Source organism: Hemitrygon akajei, chromosome 6 (genome assembly GCF_048418815.1).
Source record: "Hemitrygon akajei chromosome 6, sHemAka1.3, whole genome shotgun sequence".
Taxonomy (NCBI): domain Eukaryota; kingdom Metazoa; phylum Chordata; class Chondrichthyes; order Myliobatiformes; family Dasyatidae; genus Hemitrygon; species Hemitrygon akajei.
In genome coordinates this window covers 65,633,441-65,659,516 of record NC_133129.1, presented here as the reverse complement: position 1 = coordinate 65,659,516, position 26,076 = coordinate 65,633,441, and the positions used below count along the sequence as shown (strand labels likewise).

Below are 26,076 nucleotides of genomic sequence, written 5' to 3'. Positions count from 1 at the left end.
GCCAAAGAAAATTCAACCTGGAAAAAATGACCACTCAAGTAATCACCCAAAAGATCCACCAAATATTATGGGCAACTGTCAGCAAGTGGCTTAACAAGCATAAAGAAGAGACAAGTCTGAGAGAATGGAAAGACATCTATCATGAGTAACGGTATCATGAAAAACTTAGTGTGAAATCACAAACACAGCAGTTGCAACTGTGAGCTGTTTAAAATTAAACTACAGCATATAAATAAATCTTAACAGCTAAAACAAATTAATACATAAACAAGGTTTGATCAAAACAAAACAAATAAGGGACAACTAGAAATGTGTGACTGCTACAATAGGTGGGAGCTTTCAAATACTTTTTGTCCAAGACAAAACATTGCTGTAAATGTTTGCAGCTCAGGGAACTTTGGCTTTGTGTTGAGGATCTGACATCTGAATGGCAGATTGTGGGACATCAGAGTGAAAATTACCAGGACTTTTCCCTTCAAGAGGTTGCCACACCATTTAGATCAAATATTTGGAAATTGACATGGAACAGGAACAATGAATGTAGGAGATAGCCTCAAGGGAACCTCAAACTTGCACATCCAATAGATCTGATGTTCTTGTGACATTTGTGGACCAGTGTGAAGGCTGTTAAGTAGACAAACAAACCAACCACCACCGAATGATACAAAAAGCCACAATGGCTAGAATCCAGTTGTCCAAGTACATACCAACTCTATAAATAGACCAAGAGAAAAGTTTTGCTGATAGCAAAAGCAGAGCCACAAAACATATTAATGCCAGGATTATTATGTGTGCCAAATGCAAACTGGCATAGGATTATTCCAATCAGGGAGATGACTGCGCAATTCTGTCTGGTATGGAAGAAGTCTTGATTTGTGAGGCACTAACATTTGTACTAGGGAAAGGAAGAATGGTTCTACTGGGACAGACAACACCCAAACCCTGCTGGGGCCAGATTTCCAGTGAATTGAACAAACAAGGAGTTCATTAATTAAAAAAGGAATGGGTGGTGTGCCAGTAGAGGGAAATCTAGAACACTAATATAAAAAGACAAGGAAGCAGTGCAGGAAAGAGTTTAGGATAAGGATAGGACGTGCACTAACAAATAGTGGATAAGAAATAGTGGTAATTAGACAAACAGGTATACAAACAATTGCTGAATGTCCAAACATGTTAAAAAGACAAATGTCAAAGTGCTGTATCTCAATGCGTGAATAAACATTGCAAAAAGATGTGAGCAGATATAATGTAGCTGTCATTACAAATAAATTGTAACACGGCGATAAAGGCTGACAGCAGAAATTAATAAAAAAGGAAAAGGCAATGAAGCGGCTTTGTTAGTAAAAGTTTAAAATCACAGGAACAGTTAAAAATAGCATAGCAATGTAGAATCAGTCTAGGTGGAGCTAAGAAGCACCAAAGGGGTTAGAAAGGATTAGTGGGAGTAGCCTACAAATTTGATACAGCCGTCACGCAGGGAAAAGTACCATCCAGAGAAATTTTATCATAGGCTGGGGGAGAGGGTGGGGTAGGTAGAATGAGACAGTCTCAAGATATAGGAGAGGATACTTAAGGAAAACAAAATATTGGTTCATTCATATGGTGTTGGACTTGTAAACTTCATAAACACAGATGACAAAAGGCCAATTCCTGAATTTGTTTCAGGAGACAAGATAGAAATTTCTATACACAAATGGCAGAAGGATTATGTAGAGAGAACAGGAATATCATAATGAAATAGAGCCATGATCATACCGAATGGTGAACCAGCTTCAAGAGTAAAATGGTCTACTGGAGCTGCTATTTCATCAAGCAATTGCTTTTGGCTGCTGACCACAGAATGTGGGCCATCACCTATTACAATAATTGCCACCTACTGTTTGGCCCATGAAGTGCAGATGACAAACAACTGTGCACTTCACTTAGAAACATAGAAAATAGGTGCAGGAGTAGGCCATTCGGCCCTTTGAGCCTGCACTGCCATTCAGTATGATCATGGCTGATCATCCAACTCAGAACCCTGTACCTGCTTTCTCTCCATACCCCCTGATCCCTTTAGCCACAAGGGCCATATCTAACTTCCTCTTAAATATAGCCAATGAACCGGCCTCAACTGTTTCCTGTGGCAGAGAATTCCACAGATTCACCACTCTCTGTGTGAAGAAGTTTTTCCTCATCTCGGTCCTAAAAGGCTTCCCCTTTATCCTTAAACTGTGACCCCTCATTCTGGACTTCCCCAACATCAGGAACAATCTTCCTGCATCTAGTCTGTCCCATCCCTTTAGAATTTTATACGTTTCAATAAGATCCCCCCTCAATCTTCTAAATTCCAGTGAGTATAAGCCTATTCGATCCAGTCTTTCTTCATATGAAAGTCCTGCCATCCCAGGAATCAATCTGGTGAACCTTCTCTGTACTCTCTCTATGGCAAGAATGTCTTTCCTCAGATTAGGGGACCAAAACTGCACACAATATTCTAGGTGCGGTCTCACCAAGGCCTTGTACAACTGCAGTAGAACCTCCCTGCTCCTGTACTCAAATCCTTTTGCTATGAATGCCAATATACCATTTGTCTTTTTCACCGCCTGCTGCACCTGCATGCCCACCTTCAATGACTGGTGTACAATGACACCCAGGTCTCATTGCACCTCCCCTTTTCCTAATCGGCCACTGTTCAGATAATAATCTGTTTTCCTGTTCTTGCAACCAAAGTGGATAACCTCACATTTATCCACATTAAATTGCATCTGCCATGAATTTGCCCACTCACCTAACCTATCCAAGTCACCTTGCATCCTCTTAGCATCCTCCTCACAGCTAACACCGCCGCCCAGCTTCGTGTCATCCGCAAACTTGGAGATGCTGCATTTAATTCCCTCAACTAAATCATTAATATATATTGTAAACAACTGGGGTCCCAGCACTGAGCCTTGCGGTACCCCACTAGTCACTGCCTGCCATTCTGAAAAGGTCCCGTTTACTCCCACTCTTTGCTTCCTGTCTGTCAACCAATTCTCTATCCACATCAATACCATACCCCCAATACCGTGTGCTTTAAGTTTGCACACTAATCTCCTGTGTGGGACCTTGTCAAAAGCCTTTTGAAAATCTAAGTATACCACATCCACTGGCTCTCCCCATCCACTCTACTGATTACATCTTCAAAAAATTCTATAAGATTCGTCAGACATCATTTTCCTTTCACAAATCCATGCTGACTTTGTCCGATGATTTCACCTCTTTCCAAATGTGCTGTTATCACATCTTTGATAACCGACTCTAGCATTTTCCCCACCACCGATGTCAGACTCACCGGTCTATAATTCCCCGGTTTCTCTCTCCCTTCTTTTTTTAAAAAGTGGGGTTACATTAGCCACCCTCCAATCCTCAGGAACTAATCCAGAATCTAAGGAGTTTTGAAAAATTATCACTAATGCATCCACTATTTCTTGGGCTACTTCCTTAAGCACTCTGGGATGCAGACCATCTGGCCCTGGGGATTTATCTGCCTTTAATCCCTTCAATTTACCTAACTCCACTTCCCTACTAATATGCATTTCCCTCAGTTCCTCCATCTCACTAGACCCTCGGTCCCTTACTATTTCCGGAAGATTATTTATGTCTTCCTTAGTGAAGACAGAACCAAAGTAGTTATTCAATTGGTCTGCCATGTCTTTGTTCCCTAAGATCAATTCATCTGTTTCTGACTGTAAAGGACCTACATTTGTCTTGACCAATCTTTTTCTTTTCACATATCTATAAAAGCTTTTACAGTCAGTTTTTATGTTCCCTGCCAGCTTTCTCTCATAATCTTTTTTCCCTTTCCTAATTAAGCCCTTTGTCCTCCACTGCTGGTCTCTGAATTTCTCCCAGTCCTCAGGTGTGCCGCTTTTTTTTGCTAATTTATATGTTTCTTCTTTGGACTTGATACTATCCCTAATTTCCCTTGTCAGCCACAGGTGCACTACCTTCCCTGGTTTATTCTTTTGCCAAACTGGGATGAACAATTGTTGTAGTTCATCCATGCGATCTTTAAATGCTTGCCATTGTATATCCACCGTCAACCCTTTAAGTATCATTTGCCAGTCTATCTTAGCTAATTCATGTCTCATACCTTCAAAGTTACCCTTCTTTAAGTTCAGAACCTTTGTTTCTGAATTAACTATGTCACTCTCCATCTTAATGAAGAATTCCACCATATTATGGTCACTCTTACCCAAGGGGCCTCGCACAACAAGATTGCTAAAATTGACTTAATGTCACTAGAAAATGAAACACCAGCCATTTATTACTCTGCCTGATTCCATTTGACAAATGTTTAATATTCAATGGCTAATAACAGAAGTCATAATTACAATGTCAGTTTACTACCAATGTATTAGATATTTTAAATACAGCTCATCTTAGTACCCACTACATCTTGAATTACTGGAATTTGCAAACTTCTGGGAATTCACTTACTCTTTTTGTCTTTCTCTAAATTTTCCTTCTCTCTTCGCAGCTCTCCCTTCTCCGTATCAATGGCTCCCTTTTCTTCTTGGACTTTCCGGAGGGCACTGCTAATTTGGTCAATCTCAGGTTGCACATGGTCATAATTCCTTGTGGCATTCAGTTCATTTTGCAGGTCATCAATCATTTTCTTTGTGTTGCTTATTCTTTTTTGACGGTCAATTTCCTCATCTTTTTTCATTCTTAAATTTTGCTGAACTTCTTCAACCTTATAGAAAAATCCTAATTTAATTAGTTATATGAAATATATCCTCCAATTTTATAACACATCAAGTTTTTGTAAACTATTACCATACCACTTATATGTTATGGAGATGCTTCTCAGCAGCAGGGACTAGAAATCTGGTCAGGACTGATGGGAAGATGAATGCTACTAAATACAGATAGATCCTGGTTTAAAAACCTGCTGGCCTTTAAGAAAGCTTAAACCGAGGAGGAAGCTCGTCTTTCAGCAGGACAACAACTCAAAGCAAACTGCCAGAACGACCATGGAGTGGCTTCAAATGAAGAAAATTGATGTCCTTGAGTGACCCTGTCAGAGATCTCAAGATTGCTGTCCACCACAACTCCCCAACTAACCTGGCACAGCTTGAGCAATTTTGCAAGGTGGAATGGACAAATCTTGCTCCATCACATTGTGCAAAGCTATCGGAGACTTATCCAAAAAGATTACTTGCCTAAATAGCTGTGAGAGGCGTTTCAACTAAGTACTGAACAAAGGGGTATGAGTACTTTTGAACTGCTGACATTTAGTTTTGAATATCTAGTTTTTCCATGTTTTACAATTTTCTAGTTTTGGGGCTCTACTGTGGAAAAAGGAACATGTGATTCACAAATTCCCTTATTGTTATTCCTATTTATGTGAATAAAGGGTTTGGAGATGAATACTTTTACAAAGCACTGCATATAATGCAGTATTATACTTTCTACCTTAAGTGCATCAAAAAAAAGTCAAGTTATTCCTAACATAATCCCAGCTTTATGTTCTCAATACCTTTATTATCTTTTTATTTCTATGAGATTTCCTCAGATGCAGTTTTTTTTCTCTTTGTCCCAGAAATGCCCTCTTGTAAATTCATCACTGCTTGTTTAGTCTTGGTCTCTTTGTCCCAGATACAAACCCCTCATACGCCATTTATAAATTACTCATCTGTACTCTCACATCCAGGGATCTCAGCCAGTGAATTTTCCTTTACCCCAACCCCTCCCAAACCAAGATTTTATTCAGCTCTAGTGACCATAAATTAGTGAAGACTCTGTGGCCTGGTCATTAAAATTACATAGAGTAGAACATGACCCTCACAATCTCATTCTACTTGCTTGAAGTAGCATTCAATTAGCAATTTATATAGGATAATGCTAAATGAAGATTTGTATTGCTTCAGCACTTAGAACATAAAATATTACACAGCACAGGAACAAGCTAACAAACTAAGTTAGTAATTAAATGGCAAGCTGAAAAGTACGGGAAGAGGAGAGACCATACACAGATAAAACCTCAATCAAGTGAGCATGCCAGTTCTATGTTGCACACTTAACCCCTCCAACCCCTTCCTCCATTAGCTGACTCCAGCCCGGGAAACATGAACTTGAGAATAAAAGGTGGCAACCACAGCAACAGGAAAGACAATGGGCTCAATAGTGGGTCAGTGGTGATTCAGGTCTTCAGTGGTGGAAATACCTCAGAGCCAGTCAGGGCCAATATCACCTACCAGGACCCCATGATGGCAGCTCTTCTGGTCCAACTGCAACTCCAGCAGAAGAGGCTCTGCCATTTTAAGAAGAAGCAATTCCTGGAATGGGCTCACAACCAAAGCTATTTAACATTCTGAAATTCTGCTTCTTCTCAAAATGGCAGGGCCTCTTCTGCTAGAGTTGGGGTTGAACCAGAAGAGCTGCCATCATGGGGTCCTGGTAGGTGATAAATGGCTCTGAGGCATTTCCACCAATGAAGACCTGAATCACATGACCCAGCATTGAGCCCACTGTCTTTCCTGTTGCTGTGGTTGCCACCTTTGTCATCAAGTTCATGTTTCCAGGGCTAGAGTCAGCTAATGGAGGAAGAGGTTGAAGGGGGTAGGCATGCTCACTTGATTGAGGATTTGTCTGTGTATAGTCTCTCCTCTTCCCATGCTTTTCAGTAATATTGCATGTACTTTCAATCTTTATTTTTTCTCTTGATGTGTAATCCAAATCTTTCTAACTAGTCTGCTAATCTGTTTACTCTTTCAGCTGAGTTCTAGCAATCTCTACACACAAGATGACTACTTGAAAACGCTGCTGGGAAGAATACGGCAATGAGGATACTAGGCTTGTTTTCTCTCCTTGATCCAATGATGGTCAGGCTACAACCATCATTCTAGTTACTTAGCAGGGATTGTAATGGGAACAATCTCCGCTCGAGTGTTCATAATTTAATCACTTCAGATTCACCTAACTGTGATAAATCTACATTGCATACAAATATAAAATGCTTTAAAAAATTACAATTTTCAGAACTGCATTGTCAATGGCAATATTAAATTCTGTATAGAATTTATTCTTCTCAAATTTAACTATCTGAAGAATGATCATTTGAATCTGCCCGAATTCTCTAACAGCTTAATTTCTTTGTAAGACTATCTCCATACTGAGTAAAAATAGCTCAAAACTTGTTAAAACTTTTCCAAAAGCGAAACAGTACTGACCTCTTTGTCCTTCCGTTCCAATATATCTTGTTTTTGTTTGCACTCCTGTGAGATTTTCTTAATTTCTGAACTCTACAAAAATAGATTTTTGCAACTATTTCACACATTCAGTCACCCAGTTTAATTATGATACACATTTTAAAAATCAAATTAGATTGAATACACATCACGTTCTACACTACAAAATAAATTAAGACTAAATAGGGTTTCATTCTTGCAAGTACAAGGCACAAAGTGAAATCAAAGTACGTTGCAGCACAAGACAAGACTCAATCCCTTGTGAGTTGCAAGGTAACCTATCTAATTAACCCTGCTTACTCCACAGTCTTTAATTTGGATGATCTCTGCTATATAGTACCACAACAAATGCATTTTGGAAGTCCATAAATAGAACATTAACCACATTTCCTTCGTTGATGCATAAGACAGGAGCAGAATCAAGCCATTCAGCCCATTGAGTCTGCTCCACCATTTCATCATGGTTGATCCCTGATCCCACTCAACCCCACACGTGCCTTCTCACCATATCCTCTGATGCCCTGATTGATCAGGAAATGATCCCCCTCCGCCTTAAATATATGCGCAGACTTGGCCTCCACCACAGTCTGTGGCAGAGCATTCCACAGATTTACTACTCTCTGGCTGAAAAAAAAATCCTCCTTACCTCTGTTCTAAAGGGTCACCCCTCAATTTTGAGACTGTGCCCTCTAGTTCTGGATACCCCCACCACAGGAAACATTCTCTCCACATCCACCCTATCTAATTCTTTTAACATTCGGTAGGTTTCAATGAGATTCCGGCCCACCACCACTTTCTTCTAAATTCCAGTGAGTACAAGCCTAAAGCTACCAAATACTCCTCATATGTTAACCTCTTTATTCCTGGAATCATCCTCGTGAACCTCCTCTGGACTCTCTCCAATGACAATGCATTCTTTCTGAGTTATGGGGTCCAAAACTGTTGACAATACTCCAAGTGTGGCCTGACCAGTGTTTTATAAAGGCTCAGCAATATCTCCTTGCTTTTATGTTCAATTCCCCTTGAAAGAGATGCCAACATTGTATTTGCTTTCTTTACCACAGACTCAACCTGTAAATTAACCTTCTGGGAGTCATACACAAGGACTCCTAAGTCTCTCTGCATCTCTGATGTTTGAGCCTTCTCCCCATTTAGATAATAGTCCACACTATTGTTCCTTTTACCAAAATGCACTATCATACACTTCCCAAAACTGTATTATCCCTACATTAAATCATAAGACTAAAAAATTAGTTGGAAACAATGTGTCTTTAACAAATACTTGATGACTGTCCCTAGTCAAGCCACATTTGTACCAGTGAATGCCAGTTCTGTAGTCGGGAATTGTTTCTAGAATTTTCTCCACCAAAGGTTAAATTGACTGGACTGTAATTATTCATTCATTCATTCATTCATTCAGAAACTTGCATCAAGAACTAACAATACAATTTTATTTTCCCATGCAAGACAAGCTATCCAAAACATTTTCTCCGAGGCAAATAAAATATGTTTAAAAAGAACAATTGTGCTTAACTTTAGTATACATTTAAGCTTGCAAGTAAAATCTACAACAAAGAAACAGGATATTAGGGTGAACAGGTTCTATGTCAGCGTCCATGACCCTCATCGACCTTGTCCCCAACATCACCTCACAATAACAGCACCTTTTATTCTTCCCACATTTTTACTCAGTTTCCTCTTAAAAATATCTCCAATTTCTCCATATGGCTGTGTCTGCAAAAAAGCAATGGCAACTTTTTTCTAGATCTTTCTTAGAAGTTCAAAAATCATATGCCAATGTTTAAAACAATTAAGAAAACACTGTTGCATCAATCTTTATAACTCCAGTTTATAATTTTTCATTACTGGTTGTACAAGTGCAACTTTCATTTAAAATGCACTTAATTGTTTTTAAAGACATAATTCACACAAAAATGAAATTAACATGAGTACTGAACTACATCACACTTATAATATTAGATGTGGTAACTTCAGGCAAAAATGATACTGCACGTGTATTTAATCCATCTGCCTGAATAATCACAGCAATTCATTAATCAGGTTCGTTAACTTCAACAATTAAGGTCCTTTAAATGCAAGTATCTGTGATGAAACAACTCAGTGCTGAGATAAAACTGATGTTTAAGTGCAGTGAATTAAGTCATCATTCCAGGCATAAAAATAAAATGGGAGCTTCTAACAGGTGGTAAGGAAGGAGTCACATAGACAAAGATTTTATACGTAATTGCTGCTACGTAAACTAATCAAGCAAAATCAGTTAGGACCACCAAAAAAAAAGGTAACATCATTGAGGCTTTCATCCATCTCCTTTTGAAATGTACACTTGTCAAAAAGGTCTACAAAAGGATGTGACAGCTTTATCCCATATTCCTAACTTCATTCACCATGGTTTGTTTCCAAACATCAGCTCCTGGTGGAAGACTATCAAAAGTGCCCAGAACTTGCTAGACTTTAGTACTATATAGGGAACTATCCAAATTGAACGTGCAAGGACAATGCCCTGAAACATGGGAGCCTGTCACAAAGGCTGCATGAAGAAGATATCCTGATGAATGCTGCATGATGCTCAGTTCCTCCAGCACTGTATAAGTTTCCATAGAGATGAGTCACAGTACAGACCTCCCCACCACAGCACAGTGAGGGGCTGAAGCACATGTAAAAAACCCCAGGACTCATGGTATTTTTATGAAAGAAAAAAATAATCTCATTTAGATATATTACAAATTTTGCTGCAAGTAAATGGAATAATATTTCTTATATTAATGACTATTATTTTATATATTTGAGTACAAGCTATTATTTGACAATAAGGTGGCAAGGGGTGAAAATTGGGAAGGAAATTTTGGATTGTAGAATGATCACAATATTGAACAAACAGAAAAGAGGCAAAACCTTGGGATTAGGGAATGAAAGAAGTCATACATCCACCATACCAATATTATTCATTAAATAAACCTTTGTAATCATATAAAAGAGAACAGTTTGCCTTTTCTAAATAGAAAAACTATTGCTGTGAAAAAACTGTCGAAAAAATAACAGCACAGCTGTTACTATCAATTTTTCCATAGATAAGTGCACAAATAACATCTCTTATGCTTTAAAATATTCATTATTTCAACATATACAGGTTTTCAAAGTTTGTGAAATGATTCATATTTGTAGCAACTACAGATAAAATCAGAAAACCTATCCAACATCAAACAAGCTTCTCATTCTAACCTTTTCCTTGACTTTTGTCTCCTGCTCCTTACACTGCCTTTCAACAACCTGAATTCTTCTAGTCACTGGAGTCTGAGCTTCTTTTAGTGCTTTGAGTTCTTGTTTCAGCTGGTCACGGAGATGCTTTACTTCTTCATGCTCCTGTCGTGCAGCCTCATATTCCTTTACAAAAGATAGGGTCAGATCTTAAACAAAGCAAGTGCCTTTTATTAGAATCTTACAATACACAGGATGCCATTTGGCCAATCGTGTCCATGAAAGCTATTCAATTAGTCCCACTTTTCTAGAAATATTTCCTCCAAGTATTTATTCAGTTTCATTCTGAACATAATTATTGCTTCAGCCTCTCTTTCAGGCAGCACGTATTAGACAACTACAGCAAACTGAAAACCACATTACAAAATATTGTAACCAAAATGCAGTAAGAACATTGATATATTTTACACTACTGTATAATTCTACTAAAACTCAGGAGTAGTGATATAAAGCTACAAAATTATTTGTAATCAACACATTTATTGAAAGTGGACATCCAAGGAGCACTTTCAATGATGTACACAGTGGAGCCTGAAAGAGCTTTTGTCCTGCTGAAGGGTTTTAGCCCAAAACGTCGACTGTACTTTTTTTCTGGCCTGCTGAGTTCTTCCAGCATTTTGTGTATGGTGCTTGGGTTTCCAGCATCTGCATATTTTCCTCTTGCCTGAAAGAACTTTGTAAGGACTGCCCACCAGACCAACTAGAATTGAATTTTCTCTCATTTTGTATCAAAATCTTTCTCTGACCACAGCACTGGTCAGTGCACTTCTCAAGAAAGCACTTGAGTTATTTCTCTATACACTATACAAAGGCACTTCTACTCCCACGACACGGCAAAAACATACAAGTACATCTCCTTGGGCTCAAGCTGTATTGAAGCAGCAGTTGTGATTGTTCATCACATGTTCAGCCCAGGTTGAGTACTAAAATGAAATTCAGGATCCTAGCAAAATTCTAAAAGCCAGATTTAAATATATAAAATAGCAGTGCATTGTTTCTGTTCAGGGCAGCTATTCACAACAACTCAGCACCCATAATTAAAAACATCAGAAGCACATCGGTAGAAGAAGTAGAGTTAACGCTTCATCAGAACTACTATGGATTTCCAGCATCTGCAAATGATGATGGTGATGAGAAGTCAATCTTTCCACTATCCTGCATCTGCAATGCAGAGTTTTCAGCATTTCACCTGCAGTTTTGTGAACATGATGCCTGCGAATCACTTTGGCAATTCAATCTTCTTCAGGATATAAACCTTCAACTGAAAGTAATTCACTGAACATTAACATGAAGATTTGAGACCATGCAGAAACAACTATATCAGTTGGCGGTGAGAAAGAAAAAGAAATAGTACTTTTGAGACAATGGTTTATATCAAATGTACTTTGAATATGACTCACTACACATCAACAGCCATTTTCCACTTAAACATGGAACATTTAGGAAGATCATTTTGGTCAGGTGCACAGGATCGAAACATTGAAAGCAAACAAAAAACATTTGGGTCACCAGGTTCATCACATAACCACAACCTCCCAATCTACCCAAAATCATTCAATCCAAAGAGAGGAAAAACTTAGTCCATCTTAAGCTAAAGAAATTCCTCTCCAGATCCTTCACATAATTAAAAATAGTTCAGAATTTGAACTTATCCTATGTCATAATTCCCAAGCAATTAATGTCAATGATATGAATCATTTTCATGTAAATTTAAATTAGGAATCCAAAACATCAACATTGTTTCCAAAGGAATATTCTGACCAGTCCCATACATTGAAGTAAAATACAGCAAGATAATGTCATAACTTACCACCCAAGGTCTCTTTCTTTCTAGGATCTTTATTTTATCCAAATGTCTTTGTCGTTCATAATACCTCTGCACATCTTGCTCACTTCGCTCATTTCTCTGTTTCATTTTCTCCAAAGCAGCAGACTTTTCTTTACACGTGTTCTATAAATGCAGTAAATAAACCATTTTTGAAGCTGCTAAGGAAGCAGGTAATGCTCACAGTAATTTACATCTATCTTTACCTCAAGTTCTTTCTCCTTTTCTCGATAATTTTTTAAATCACTGTGAAATTTGTACATCTCAGGTGGCCCAACTGATTTTTCTGTGGCTTCCAAAAGCTCGATTTTTGACATTTTTGCAAACTCTCCAACTTTCTCCTATAAAATTAAAAAGGAAGGTGAATGTACCTTTTGTAAAGACCAGAAGCATCAAGCTGCTCATTGGGTGGGTGGGTGAGGATGAAGAGGTGTAAGGACAGGCACTCAGAAAGGATGTTGACACAATTTTAAACAAATTGGTACTGCAAGGTCTCAGTGTGGCCCTGTTCTTCAATGTTATGCTTTAATTTGTACTATTTTTTACATCTTTGCATTATACTGCTACTGTAAAACAAGTTTTTTGACATAAGTCAATGATAATAAACCTGATTCTGATACCACAGTTGCAATGAGGCTTCTTAAACTTCTGAATATCTGTCTTGAAGACACAAAAGACCACATGAAGGTCGCACTACCAGAAAAGATATTCCATGAGAATCCAAGCAACCAGGCTTGTTCAGAATTAGCATAAATTAGATCATGATACCAGTTCTCCATACCAGAAACACGTGTTAACTATTGGGAGATAATCAGTTTTCTTTTACTATTTAGACCAAATTTGACACGAAAGTTTTGCATCAGTACACAAGAGATTTCTAAATCCTTAAATGATGCCAATCCTTAAGTAATGCTTATATTAATTCAGATTACTTATTGATGTATAAACAGTGATTAACAAAATATAGGGATATTTTTGAAAAAGAAAATCAACCATTATAAACATTGGCAAAATAACAATATTTACCAAATTGTAAACAAAGAACATTAGAAACAGAAGCAATAATAGGCAGTGTGGGCAATTGATCCTGCTTCATATAGTGTCGCATTGAAAGCAGCCCAAAGATGATTCACCAAGCTAATTCCTATAATTAGAGGGTTAGAGTATCCAGAGAGATTATAAGATTCATATTCCTTGGAATTTAGAAGAATGAGGGGGTGACCTTATTAAAATATACTAGACCCTAATGAGGGTTTGATAAGGTAATTGTTGAGATATTTTCACTTATAAGAAAGTCACAAACAAAAAGACATAGCTATAAAATAAGGAGCCGGTCATTTAAAACAGGAGTGCAGAAATTTCTTCTGAGAGTAGTGGATTCCTTGGAATCCACTGCCCCTCTACAAGGGTGGTAAAGGCCACAAGATTATTTAAAGTGGAAGTTGATAATTATTTAGAAGACTGACAAATCAAAGGTTTTTGGTAACGGGAATGGAAGAGGAGTTGAGGCCAGCATAGATTAGGCATTATCATATGGAAGATTGAGGGACCTAGTGGTCTGTTCCTATTTTCTACTTTTGTGTACCACCATGCAAAACAATCACAGTTGATTAGGTTCTTTGCCCATACTCATAACTGATTCATATCACCCATGATTCTTTTGGCATCTATAATTTCTTAAATCCAGATTTTTGAATATTCTCAATGTCCATGGCTCTTTTGTGTTATGCTTTATTTTATTTCCATGTACCCTAATGCCAACACATACCTGGGGTAAAAACTGGCAGAGATTGCCCACTTGAATGTTCAAAGCCGCAGTCTGTTCTTCAACCATTTTCTGGGTTGCATGTTCTCCATTTATTTGCCAAACTGACTGGTTATTTACAACAGAAATTTCTCGACTAATTATAAGGTTTTGTGACCGCCTGTAACTATAAACAGCAATTACTTAAAATCTAAAACTTACAACTATATTGTCAGAAAATACAGAGAATGTAAGATTATTATACAGCAGTCTTTTGACAGTAAAATTATCCAATCCTTTTCATTCTGGACAGGAATGCTGATGATACTAAATACAGCCTCAAGAGAGTCCTGCAAAACCAAGAAGGCTCTATTCAAACAAAAAATATTTTCCTTTGTTTTTAATTTGCATTCTTTACTAGAAAAAAATCTCAAATAACTTGACAACTTTCAAGACTGCAACTAAGTATATTCCTTTTGGATACACATCTGAAAGTTTTTAAAATCTGCAAGGAACTAACTGATCATTATTGCTTTTGACTTATAAGTAGAAATAGCTAACATTAAGACAAATCAATGCTGAGTTTGAGGTCCCTTTCTGGAAACATGAATGTGCCTTTAAAATTTTCTTTTGCTTGTGGTGACAATATATTACTCTCTGAGGAGTTTGTTGGATGTACATGGGCTACAATTACAGCAATGGCACAGCAGTAGCTCTGGTGAGGATTTGGGATGGAGGGCTGGTTAGCTGCAAGATTGCACACAAGGTATTAGGGCATGCACTACTAAGCTAACAGTGTCATCACTGGATATTACAGAGCAAATTTACACAGGCATTTCATTAAATTATACTTACAGCTCAAGTTCGATATATCCTCTGCTACATCCTCGTTTCACATAAAGACCAACCTGTTTAAATAGACAATTTTAGTGTAGCTATTAAAAATTATGTGAGAAAATAAACTCGAACATATATAGTGAAAGTTGGCCCTTCGAAAGGAGAGGCAGTGGATTAAATACCAAATATGCAAGGACCAAATCATTTTAATAATCCATTGCCACTTCCAGCCTCAAAAAAATTGATAGCAATAAAAATTATCTTTTTGTTTCAATTATTCACTTGAAACCCAATATCTTGACCAAATAGAATGAAATGAATTTAATTATCAGTCTATCATCATATTGTTTATGAAATGCTGAAGTGCAGCAGGAGAAAGCCTGACTGATGCATAAATACTGGCATGCATTGGTTGAGCCATCTGGCCTATGTATATATCCTATATATTCATAATACCATGAGATTTATGTTTGCTGGCTTTGCTTCTTAACCACTCCAATGAACCCGAGCACATCTCCCATTTATCAATGAGGTTAAAAACAAATTTATCAGTGTCAGAAAACCCGAATTGCTTAACTACAGAATTATTTACATGACCTTGATGATAAACACAAGAAAGTACTGTCCTGAAAAAATGTCTGGGCCTGAAACGTCGACTGCTTACTGTTTTCCATAGATGCTGCCTGACCTGCTATGTTCCTCCAGCATCTTGTGTGCATTACCTTGATGAAACAGTATTAGTACATTGGAGTACATGAAGCTCAAAATCTACTCTATACAGACTCCTCCATCTATGTGCCTATACTGTGTTCATCTTACTAGGGGTCAACCAGTAGGTGGATAGATGCAGTGATGGTCATGCTCATTACAGAGAACAGGGTTTCAACTCAATGACTCAGCTTTGTACACCATTCTGCCAAACCGACAGCAGGAGAAACACATGAGATAGCTCAAGATAAGCAAGGAGTTTTTTGTTTCACTTCTTGGCATTAGAAAAGATTGCATAATAAATAAAAGAAATTAATTTTCTCAAAATCATGTATCTTTGGAATTCTCAATCTAGAGAGTGAAAGAGTCATTGAATATTTTCAAAGATCAAGACTGACAGACATTTAAATAACAAGGGACAAGAGATGAGCCAGAAAGTGGTGCAGTGGCCAAGATTAGATCAACCATGATCTTACTGGAAGTGGCTTGACAAGACAAAGGCCCATTCCTGCTCCCGCTCTTACAATTTATAACCTTGGTTTCCACACCGATATTTCACAATTGCACTGCACAGAACTAGATCATTCAGCACAATATACTGGCACTTTGAAATTATTTTCCATAGCCCTTTTGGTCAAAGTAGGGTCTTGGGTAGCACGAGTGGAAGTTCAAAATGATACAGGAAATCTATGTATAAATTTATGAATCTGTGTGAATGAGGAGTTTTGACTTTTTCTACATGCTTACTGTGAAAACACTGAAAATTTGCACCTCGCACAGATATTCTGCATAGGTGTGGCAATGCTTTCTGCTAAATTTGGAATTTTCATTCCTATATACTTCAAATGATTTTTAAAAATATGTGTACCAGTTACCTGGAAGAACTTTGATGCAAGCATTGAAACTTAAAATTGGCACAGCCCCTAAGATGAATGTCAAAAATAAAGTATGATGGTGAATACTGGGCCTTAACAATATAACAACATACATATACAGTCAGCCCTCCTTATCCATGAGGGATTGGTTCCAGGACCCCTCGCAAATACCAAAATTCACGGATGCTCTAGTCCCTTATTCAACCTGACTCAATGCGGTGGACCTTAGAACCCAGTGGAATCCCAGACCTTATTTAACCTGTCTCAGAGCGGCGGACATTAGGACCCAGTGGCAGAGCTCTGAATCCACAGTGTTTCAGTTCACAAAAATAATCACAATTGAAAATAAAGTGGAAATAATAAAGCGATCGGAAAGAGGTGAAATGCCCAACGGGAAAAGCGTTAGGCTACAGTCGGTCAACGATCGGAACAATTTTAAAGGATAAAATGAGAAGGGCTCTGCTCCGATGAAAGCTACAATTATTACTAAGCAACGCAGTGGTTTAATTATTGGGTTTTGGGTTTTTGATGCTCCACATCAACCTGCTCTCGGGAGCGGTCTGACACTGGATCGAACTCAGGAACTTTCATTCCTGAGCCCGGCGCTGAAACATACGTTCTTAAGTGTTTTATATGCACAGAAAAGTAAAATACATACTATATTTGAAGACAAACGTTTGACTAACTGATGCTAAATAATACCGGATGTACCTGTTCCGACTTACTTAGTAAGAGAACTTCCGATTTTTTTCAATCCCGATCCACGATAACCCATGCACATCCTCCCGTATACTTTAAATCATCTCTAATTACTTATAATACCTAATACAATGTAAATGCTATGTAAACTGGTTGTTATACTGCATTGTTTAGGGAATAATGACAAAGAAAAAAAAGTCTGTACATGCTTGAACAACAAGTGCTGGAAGAGCACTTCCGGGTTTATGCGATTTGCGGTTGGTTGAATTCGTGCATGCGGAATTCGCAGATACGGAGGGCTGACTGTAATATCTTTGTATGAAGCAATGGAGATTAGAATTAAAGCAAATGTGATTTCTTAATTACACTTATATAGGATTATCAAAAGAAAGAAACTCCGCAAAATGCACTGCTTAAAAATTACACGCACATTCAAATTAATCTTCAAAAATGATGCTGCTTAACTTTATGTAAAACTGAATGTGTTTAGTTAAATTACTTAAATGACAGATCGAGCCAAGTGATCATCTCTCAGTAGTCAGAACATACAAAGTTGGGTTTTGCAGTTATTGAATGAGCTAGCACCAGCTGTTCTCAAAACCTGAACCTTACCTAGACACACCTTATATGAACTTTCACACTACAAGTTCCTAGACATATAGATACATAATCTGCTACTTTTAAATAGGTTTAAAATATACCTCTGTCATATAACCAATGAACTACAAGACACTTGGTAAATAAATGTAAATCTTCAATGCCAGGAGATTATGAAATAATTTCAATTTATATTATCAAGTAAGCAACATTGAATTATCTTATTTTGTTTGACATTTTTAATGACATTGTTGCATCTTCAACACACTGTAAGCATTTTCCCCTATTATGTTATTGCTGACCAGCTATTGGTGGCATATCAATTAATTCTCCAGCTATTGTCTAATCTAAACCAAATCTCTATTGTCCAGAAAGCATCAATTCAGACTCAATTCATAGAATAACGTGCATCTTAAGTAACCATCTATCTATTCAATACGACTGTGGAAATAATAAAGGAATCAAAAGTACTACCAAGAGAATCCCAAAAAAACACCCAACTGAGCAAAAGGCAAGCAATAAAATCACTTTGTTACCCTCCCTTTATACGCTATCACACATTAATAAAAACTAAAAACTAACAAAAGCTTTCAATCTATTTTGGTGCCATTTTTATTCCTCATTCATGCCACTTAAAAGTAACAACATAACAAAATTACAGAAGATACACAATTTCAGAATTAACATAAATTAATTGTCAAATAATCCAATTAACCAAAATAACTTGCTGCTAAATATCAATATCACATTACTAGTACTCACCTTGTCCCCTCTCCCAATAAAGGATGTTTTTCCTGCCAGACCCAGGCAAATAGCACACACTATGCTGGATTTTCCAGTGCCATTGGCACCAACAATCATGTTCAAATTGGCGCCAGGGAGGATCTCACAGGAATCGTAAGTTCTGAAAGGCATAATGTTGACTAAAGTTAAACACAAAAACTGACATTGCTTTATAATAAACGTTAAGAAATATATTAGACAAATATAAACAAATCTTTAATCATCCAACATTGCTTTCAATCTTTAAACCAAACTTCTAAACTTCATTAACACTGGAAATTCAACACTCCTTCTGAACTTAACAAACATACAAGGCATAACTTTTCCCCAATTATGGTCTTAATTTTTTAACAATTTAAACATTAAGATTTAACTACAGCCAACAGAGACTGTTTTTCACTAATATGAAAGAGACTAAATTCACTAATAGATGCACGTTGACCTATCCTTGGTAGCAACCTGAGCTGCAAAGAGCGTGCAGAGAGGATCTCCTGGTTCCGATTTAAAATGGCTCTGGTGAAGCACAGTGAAAACACAACTATTAACTACTTTATTACTCTCACTTTTTCTCAGAAACAGTCACTGCAATCAAAAGCCTGTAACTTCCCTTCCAGAGTTGAGCTTGTATGACTTAGCCTTTTTGCAGTTTCAACTGAAATCTCAAAGGTGCAGGGTGGTTTTTGTGTGGTGTGAATGAGCCGAATCGAAGGGGCGGCACCCAAGCCCAAAAGTGGGGAACAAGCCAATACTTGGCTGCTGGGGTGGACTTGGAGATGATTCGAAGCAGCAGAACCAAAGTGAGGCAGAGTCAAGGCAGCCAGGGCCAGACACAAGAGTAAGGAAAATGCCATTATTTGACCGATTTAAACACTGAGCCAAATTGGAAAGGGTGGTATGGACTGAATCAAGGTGACAATCTCGAGCCCGAGAGCATATCAAAGTGGCGGAGCCCAGGTCCAAGAGCAAGTAACAACCCGCTGTTTGGCCAACTTAAGCACAGGGCCAGATTGAAAAGGTCAGGGTTTCAGGGTTGGAGGTGAGGAACTGGCCAGTGTTCAACTTACTGCTCATTAGATTTGTTCAACTCTGCAAAGAATCAAGACAGTGGCCTGAAACTAACGGGCTGCTGGATCAGCTGTAACTGGTTTTGTGGCTGTGGACTCACTTTCATGACCTTTAGCTCTGAATGTTACTTGCTTACTTCTATTGTTTGCAAGATTCCTTTTTTTTAAAATGGGTTCTATGGGTTTCTTTGTTTTGTGGTTGCCTGTAAGGAGATAAATCACAAGGTTGTATGTAGTATACATACTTCGATAATAAATATACTTTGAAGTAAACAAAGAAGGACATTACTTTTGCAATATGTGTAAAATGTGAGTTCATCCTCTTTAATAGCAAACATACCATGAATTCCAGTTAACTGGGACACATCAAGACCAGTATGTTTTGGTCCAATTAAGTGGCTGCCCCCATTAGCTGAAGTTTCATGAAAATTGTTAAAGTATAAAAAAGAAACTACTATTCAACTGAGAAACAAATTATGTATTTAAATAAAATACAGAATGAATTAGAATGCTACCAAAACTACCACAGTACTACAAAACTATGTATTAGTTCCTAATAGCTATCCACAGAGGAATTCTTTCGCTGTACACTAATATGTTTTGATTACCTGTTAAGGAAAAAAATCAATTCTTCATAGTGAAATCATTTTATTTTCACTCCTGGCAACTCCAAGCCTGAATGCCCGAAACTACAGAGAGCAAAACAACTCTAAAGTTGTTTTACTATGAATTACTTGTCAAATATCAGTGATAAAAATCACTGCTTTTTGAACACCAGCGACTATTTAAAACGGTCATACGACATGCACACAACTGACGCTAGTTAGAAAATGTTTGGCAACAGTGTCCTACTCCAATTAAGCGGCAGAGTGTCCCCAATAAACAAAGGGAGACCCCACCATTTTCTCAATTTGTTTTTATTCTTTAAGAGTTATCCCAAATACGTGGCTGCCCTGATTACCGATTGCCCAATTAACTAGTATCTACTGTATTAACACGGTACTTGTCAAATCGCAAGATTGAAAGGTACCTGTTCAGAGAATACAAGAAGTCCTTATTCATGAATAATGAAAAGTCAACATGCTGGTGAAATAAAATTTAGAAATGGTAGAGAGTATGTCCTCCAATTATATAAGGTCATGCAGAAAGTACATTTAAAATGCTGTCTATAGGTCAAGTCTTACTATCAGAATCAGACTTATCACTGGCACATGTGAAATTTGTTGTTTTGTGGCAGCAGTACAGTGCAAGACATAAAAATTTACAATACTGCATTAAAAAATTGTGTAAAAGAGGAACAGCAATAAAGTGTTCGTGTACTGTTCAGAAATCTGACGGCAAAGGGAAAGAAGTTGTTCCCAAAAAATTGAATGTGGGTCTTTGGGGTCCTGTACCTCTCCCCTGACAGTAGTAATGTAAAGAAGGCGCATTCTGGATTGTGAGGGCCCTTAACCATGGATGCTGCCATCCTGAGGCGCCTTTTTCAATGGCGGGGAGTGCTGTGCTCATTATAGAACTGACTGAGCCTACAACCCTCTTACACCCTTTTTTAGTCCTGCACACAGAAGCTATCATACCAGCAGATGATACATCCAGTCATAATGTTCTCCACCGTACATCTCTAGAAATATGCTCAAGTCTTTGGTGACATAACAAATCTCCTCAAACACCCAATGAAGTATATCTGCTTATATCTGCCACCATGCCTTCTTCATGATTGCATCACTGTGTTACGCCTGGGATAGATCCTCTGGGATGTTGACGTCCAGGAACTTGAAGCCGCTTACCCTTCCCACTGCTTAATGAGGACTAATGTGTGTTCTCCAAACTTCCCCTTCCCGTATCAAAGTAAGGTTTTACATGCCACAGAGACGGGATAGCAAAGGTTCTACAGATTGATCCTATGAAAGCAAATAAAGCAAATTAGACAGTTTGCACTTGTGTTTGAGAGATGCAGCATCACCAAAGTATTCAGAATCCTACCCTTGACAAGGTGAAAGCAGAGTTGATGCTTCTTCTATCTACAGCAGGGGTCCACGGAAGTCTTGCTTAATGGTATTGGCCCATGGTATAAAAAAGGTTGAGAACCCCAGATCTAAAGTGTTTAAAAATAGGGATCACAGACTCATATTAAAGGATTGGTCATTCAGAACTAAGTTGAGAAGAAATATCCTGAGCCAGAAGGTAATGAATCTTTCAAATTATCCAACCAAGAAATGGTGAATAGCTGCTCAGTATATTCAAAACAGATATCAATACTTATAGATATCAAGAGAATCAAGGGACATGGGGTTATTATAAACACCGAAGTAAAAGATCAGTCATAATCATACTGAATGATGGAGCAGGTCAAAGTGGCCAGTCTACTGTTGTTTTCATTTCCAGTTCCACTGCCTTAGTTTTCTCTGCTACTTCTACATTCTTATCTGAACTCCAAACCATTGCTGACTTGGTTACTGAAGTATAGAAGAGACAGGGTCTGATGCTTAGCACGCACAAAACATCAGTCCTTCACCAATCTGCAACGTCCTCCAACAACAAAGGTCCATGGTGGGACTCTGGAAAATATGGATAGTTTTTTCTATTTCTGGAATCAGCTGTTAATGATGAAATCCATTAGTCAGCAGTGTCTTTAGGTATTTTAGGAATAAATTGTTGGTGAAAATCAACTGCTACCTGGTAAACCATGACAGGAAATAAGCATCCCAGTAAAACACTCATGCCTGCTAAGTAGCAATGATTCCTATGCATCCCAGACATGGATCAGCTAAAGAAAGCATTTCAAACCACTGAAGAGATACCATCAATACTGCCTCTGCAAAACCCTCTACATCCACTGATAATATAACCAGAACATAATCCCCAGCCAACTGAGGCTGTAATTACTTTTATGCAAGCTCTATTAGAATTGTTTACATGTCCATAATGTGAAAAAATCTATTCCAAGATCTACCACAAGAGGGGATTGGTAGACACAGGAAAAAAATAATGAAATATACTCTTAAAGTGCCCTTAAGCAAGTGCACTTCCCAATCAGCACGTAGGAAGCCCTAACCAATGGACACTCAATATGAAGGAAGAGCATTTGAGACAAAATGGAGAACCTCAAATCCACTTGTTAGGTGGACACAGAATGCCAACACAAAAAAAAGCGGAAGAGCACTGCCTCCTGAATTGCCAACATACGTGTTCATGTATCTCCTGCCCCATCTTGGCAGAGTCTGCAGGTCCAAGAATGACTTTAACATCAAAGCCCACAATACTGAAGTGACAGCAAGTTATTTTTGGCCATGAAGGACCACGCAAGAGAGAAGTGTTACAAATGCATGCACACTTTAGTCTTCAATCGTCTTGGATATACTTGCTATCGGATCAAGACTTTATTCTATCAAAAATTTGTTATGGCTTGAGTGCAATGCACACCTCATGCTTTGTACAGGCAACTTCAAGAAGAGTTGGATCACTTGTGGAAATCTTGCTGATGAAAGACTAAACTCAATAGTATACAATTATTAAAAGAAACCAGTTAGACTTGTATCAAATTCTGACAATATTTGAATGTAGTTTGCATTTGAAGAGTTAAGAAATGCAGTCACTAATGTCCATGCTATAGAGGAGCAAAATGGTAGAATCCAAATAAAGAAGAGAAAATCTGTAGATTCTGGAAATCCAAGCAACACACACACACAAAATGCTGGAGGAACCAACAGACCAAGCAGCATCTGTGGAAAAGACTACAGTTGACGTTTCAGGCCAAGACCCTTCAGCAGAACTGGAGAAAAAAAAGATGAGAAAAAAAGATGAGGAGCCAGAGTAAGAAGGTGGGGGGAGGGGAGGAAGAAACACAAGGTGATGGGTAAAATCAGCAGAGGGGAAGGGGTGAAGCAAGAGCTGGGTAGTTGATTGGTGAAAGAGATACAGGGTTGGAGAAGGGAGAGTCTGAAAGCCATGGAAGACTTCAGTATTCCTAAAGTACCAGAGGAGGGTGATGGGCAGGTAAAGAGATAAGGTGAGAGAGGGAAATGGGAATGGGGAATAGTGAAGGGGTGGGGGACGCATTACCAGAAGTTCGAGAAATTGATGTTCACACTATCAGGTCGGAGGCTACCCAGACAGAATATAAGATGTTGCTCCTCCAACCCAAGTGTGGCTTCATTGTGGCAGCAAAGGAGGCCTTAGACCGACATGTTAGAATAAGAAGTGGAATTAAAAGGGCGGGCTGCCCTTCCCTCCCAGTTTCACCCATCACCTTGTGTTTCTTCCTCCACTCCTCACACCTTCTTACTCTGACTTCTCTTTTTTTCTTCCAGTCCTGATGAAGGGTATTGGCCTGAAACATCAACTGTACTCTTTTCCATAGATGCTGAGTTCCTCCAGCAGTTTGTTTGTGTTGCTTGGGTCAGAATAAAGTAAGCTTTTTAAAAGAGCTGTAAAATAATTAGAATATTAAAGTCACGCCTACTCTTAAAATAAAATCTTCAACACTCATTAACAAATTAATTGGCTGTCAAATTTCCTGAAGTGAAAGCAACTTTTGTTAATCAGTGAAACAGCTTGGTGTGCTTAATAATAAAGGTATTATATAACAGTAGGTTACCGTTGTTGCTATTATTGGATGGATATTTATGCTTAAATTATTTTGGGTACTTTAAAATTAAATAAAAGGTCAGATGGCCCCAATTTATTATCTTCTTTAGATACCAAACTGCAATGAGTAATAAAGATTAAAAATAAATTACCTTCACTGATAGATGAAGGCAAAGAATACATGAAGAGGCAAGTTAATGCAAAATGTGGACATTAATAAAGCCACTTGTCCAGATTTTTTTCCCAGAAAAATAGAACTGTAGAAGATAACCCACAAACAGTTGTAAAAAATCTAATCAGGGCCCTAATGGCAAGAATAGATATGCCACCTACTGGTTATATTTGAAACATTAGAACTCCTCTATCACTAATAAACTATTGCTAGCACAGGAGGGCGTACAATCCAACAGCTAATGCAAACATTTTTCAAAGAAGCATTATTCCCACCCTACATCTTTTGCAATCAAAATCTTTCCACCCCTTCTTTTTCCACGTATACATTTACATTATTCATCAGAAACTTTTTCTGCAGTAATATGGACCATATTTTCAACCACCTCTTGGGGGAAGAACTCTGTTTTTCCCTGATGTGATAATGGATGTGAAATCGCAGAAAGTTTATGACGAAGATGTAACTCATCATTTTTGTGTCAATCAAAAAGTCATCACAACCCAGCACCAATTCCTGTATATCATGGCACTTTAACTACATACCAAAAGTACTTACTAAATGTAATGAGGTCTTCCATTTTGATTGGCCTTTTGAGCAGCCTTCCAAATACTTTACAGAAAAAAAAATTAGCTTGCCCTAACTGTTTCACTTTATTAATGTTATTGACACCTTTGAGAGAAGTTTGGGTGGCAGAGTGGAGATAAGCCTGTACCAAAGGAGGTGTAAGGCACTCCTTCCCTCCACTAGCCTCCAGGTCACCACTGGACACTGGCTTAGCCCTGATCAGGGTCACACAATGCCATGGGAGCAGGTGGTGAATGGTTGTATAAGCACCTGATGCACATCACAATTCCTGGTTATGCAACCACTGATGCCAGGCAGACAATCACTGAAGGGTATTGATGATGGCTGGGTTCACCCATCTTGTAAAGGCACTGCATAGAAGGCAGGAATGGCAAACAACTTCTGTGGAAAAATTTGTCAAGAAATAACATGGTCACGGATAGAGCAGCAGTATGGAGGGAGGAGATCTTACCCACAGGTAGATAGATAGATAGATACTTTATTCATCCCCATGGGGAAATTCAACTTTTTTTCCAATGTCCCATACACTTATTGTAGCAAAACTAATTACATACAATACTTAACTCAGTCAAAATATGATATGCATCTAAAATCACCCTCTCAAAAAGCATTAATAATAGCTTTTAAAAAGTTCTTAAGTAGTTTACTTAAATACATTGAGTCCTAACCCCGGCACTTTAACATATCTTACTCCTGGCGGTTGAATTGTAAAGCCGAATGGCATTGGGGAGTATTGACCTCTTCATCCTGTCTGAGGAGCATTGCATCGATAGCAACCTGTCGCTGAAACTGCTTCTCTGTCTCTGGATGGTGCTATGTAGAGGATGTTCAGGGTTTTCCATAATTGACCGTAGCCTACTCAGTGCCCTTCGCTCTGCTACCGATGTTATACTCTCCAGTACTTTGCCCACGACAGAGCCCGCCTTCCTTACCAGCTTATTAAGACGTGAGGCGTCCCTCTTCTTAATGCTGCCTCCCCAACACGCCACAAAGAAGAGGGTGCTCTCCACAACTGACCTATAGAACATCTTCAGCATCTCACTACAAACATTGAATGACGCCAACCTTCTAAGGAAGTACAGTCGACTCTGTGCCTTCCTGCACAAGGCA

The 26,076-nt window shown here is 38.3% G+C and overlaps 2 protein-coding genes across 6 annotated transcripts in view; one reads left to right on the top strand and one right to left on the bottom strand.

The window, feature by feature from the left end:
• Window positions 1-26,076, top strand: part of klf9 (Kruppel like factor 9) — a 103,450-nt gene that overhangs the window by 43,321 nt on the left and 34,053 nt on the right. For 2 of the 4 annotated variants that reach the window (XR_012099269.1, XM_073048525.1), the window contains one exon: window positions 6,742-12,934. The exons of the other annotated variants lie outside the window; for them this stretch is intronic. Coding sequence is in view for 1 of the 2 variants with exons in the window: in XM_073048525.1 (XP_072904626.1) it covers window positions 6,742-6,752 (11 nt within the window). In the remaining variant the exon portion in view is untranslated. Of the gene's footprint in view, window positions 1-6,741; window positions 12,935-26,076 lie in introns of those variants that run through there. 4 annotated transcript variants of the gene reach the window in all.
• Window positions 1-26,076, bottom strand: part of smc5 (structural maintenance of chromosomes 5) — a 63,825-nt gene that overhangs the window by 31,529 nt on the left and 6,220 nt on the right. The window contains exons 1-9 of one of the 2 annotated variants that reach the window (XM_073048520.1): window positions 23,872-24,023; window positions 18,538-18,679; window positions 14,915-14,967; window positions 14,084-14,246; window positions 12,522-12,656; window positions 12,301-12,441; window positions 10,455-10,616; window positions 7,197-7,268; window positions 4,462-4,717 (exon numbers count right to left, since the gene is read on the bottom strand). In XM_073048520.1, coding sequence (XP_072904621.1) covers window positions 4,462-4,717; window positions 7,197-7,268; window positions 10,455-10,616; window positions 12,301-12,441; window positions 12,522-12,656; window positions 14,084-14,246; window positions 14,915-14,967; window positions 18,538-18,636 — 1,081 coding nt within the window. In that variant the 5' untranslated portion in view covers window positions 18,637-18,679; window positions 23,872-24,023. Of the gene's footprint in view, window positions 1-4,461; window positions 4,718-7,196; window positions 7,269-10,454; window positions 10,617-12,300; window positions 12,442-12,521; window positions 12,657-14,083; window positions 14,247-14,914; window positions 14,968-18,537; window positions 18,680-23,871; window positions 24,024-26,076 lie in introns of those variants that run through there. The other variant, XM_073048519.1, reaches the window with a different exon arrangement.